General features: G+C 52.5%; 1 protein-coding gene across 1 annotated transcript; it reads left to right on the top strand.

Annotated features, from left to right (window-relative positions):
• The first annotated feature begins 895 nt into the window (after positions 1-895).
• Positions 896-1,709, top strand: LOC142047760 (uncharacterized). Its single transcript, XM_075072427.1, is given in 2 exon segments — positions 896-1,525; positions 1,527-1,709. Coding segments are annotated over 2 exon segments (813 nt in total).
• Positions 1,710-1,981: the final 272 nt, after the last annotated feature.

The raw sequence follows: 1,981 nt of genomic DNA, 5'->3' as shown, positions 1-1,981 counted from the left end.
CGGCACGAGAACATTGTGCGCTACCTTTGCGGTTCTCGGCTCCTTCAGCCCTGTTGCATGTTCTTTGTGGTGGGCTCGTGGCTGGGCTACAGTGGTGTCAGTTCTCCGTTCTATGCTTCTGGATTTGATCCTCCAAGCAGCCTGCTGGAAACGATGGCCTACATACAGCGCTTGGGGACCCAGAGTTCCGGGCAAGGAGTCGGAGGCTGGTTCAGCGGGCCAGTGGCTGGATCGCCCACTCGCGCAGCGCGCTCCACGAAGGGCCAGCCGCACACAGAGAGCTCGTGCGCGCACCTGTTGGCGTCCTATAAGGAGATGTTTCGCCGAGAGAGGAACGCGGATGTGAGCCTCGTATGCACAACACTTTGCCAGGAAGTCTCTGTGTTCCTATCATACAAGGACCTGCACCACACAGAGAGTCAGTGCGAATCTGGGCTTGTGCCAGCGAAACTCAGCTTGCGCGCGGTATCACCTAGAGTTGATGGGAAGCCTTTATTAGGGTACTTATTTTTGCAGAGGATATCATGAAGCTGGTCTTGTGAAAGCCATATCTTTCGCCTGTTATGTGTGTATGGATAACTCGGTAACCATTTAACTCTTGCAGTGTTGTGGTTTTCTACCCCAGGGTTGAAATTGCAGGGAGTATATGCTAAATCATAAACAAGGAAGGGAGAAAAAGATCAGACTATTCGTGACTGCACTGAATCTCCAGAAATGAATGGAAATATGTTTCTAGCCTGTGTGAGCTACAGGTGGCCAGTGAAGATGTAAGAATTACCATACCATGTAATTAATGTCCTTTACATGTTGATTGCTAATTTTAAAATGGTTTTTGAGATGGTCATAAGATGTGCAAGACCTTTACTAAGGGGGAAAGAGCAGTCTAGTCTTTGGCATGGAGCAGGGGAGCAGCAGTTGCTCTATCCCATCCTTGCCCTGCTTCGTCACTGGACCCATCTTTGCTGGCTGCACCTTCGTCTCCATCACAACCATCTTCTTGCTGTCGGTGGAGAGGAGCGTGGCGGTGCTGAAGCCCCTGCACAAGAGGGCGGTGATCACCAAGCGGCAGACGGTTTGGCTCATCCTGCTCTCGTGGTCCATGAGCTTCTTGCTAGCAGTGGTGCCTATGATCTCTAGCCCAGACATCACCTTGCAGTATAACCCCTGCAGCAAGATGTGCACCTATGCCTTCCGAGCAGGCAGGCTGCCCGGCACCCCCTGGAACATCATGCTGCTCTTCCCAGCCTTCGACTTCTCCTTGCTGGGGGGTACCTTTGTCATCAACTTCATCACCTTCACCACCATCCGCCTGTATTGCAAGGCCCGCGGGTGGCTGGGCAGTGAGGCACAGCACAACAGCCGCCTCTCCTTCTCCGACATCACCGCGGCAAAGACCATTGGCATCCTGACCTTTGCCTTCTCGGCCTCCTTCAGCCCTATTGCTGTCTTTGTGGTGGGCTCTGTGCTGGGCTACCAGTGGTGTCAGTTCTCCTTCTATGCCTTCTGGATTCTGACCTCCAACAGCCTGCTGGAACATGGCCATCTACAGCGCTTGGGACCCCAAGTTCCGGCAAGGAGTCAGGGAGCTGTTCAGCAGGCCAGTGCTGAACTCTGCCTCCCAGCGCCCCAGCCGCTCCACAGAAGGAGACAGCTCTGCTCCAGCCTGTGTGGCTGTCCTTAAGGAGATGTTTCGCCCAGAGAACGCCTGATGTGAGCTCTATGCACAACACTTTGCCAGGAAGATCTCTGTGTTCCTATCATACAAGGACCTGCAGCCACAAGAATTCAGTGCAATCTGGGCTTGTGCCAGCAGCTCAGCTCTGCCCTATCACCTAGAGTTGATGGGGAAGCCTTTATTAGGGTACTTATTTTTGCAGAGTGATATCATGAGCTAGGATCTTGGGGAAAGCCATATCTTTCAGCGCTGTTATGTGTGTATGGATAACTCAGTAACCATTTAACTCTTGCAGTGTTTGGTTTT

The sequence above is a fragment of the Chelonoidis abingdonii genome, chromosome 14, assembly GCF_003597395.2.
Source record: "Chelonoidis abingdonii isolate Lonesome George chromosome 14, CheloAbing_2.0, whole genome shotgun sequence".
Taxonomy (NCBI): Eukaryota; Metazoa; Chordata; order Testudines; family Testudinidae; genus Chelonoidis; species Chelonoidis abingdonii.
Note: the sequence above shows the minus strand (reverse complement) of the source record. Positions and strands in the feature narration are given on the sequence as shown.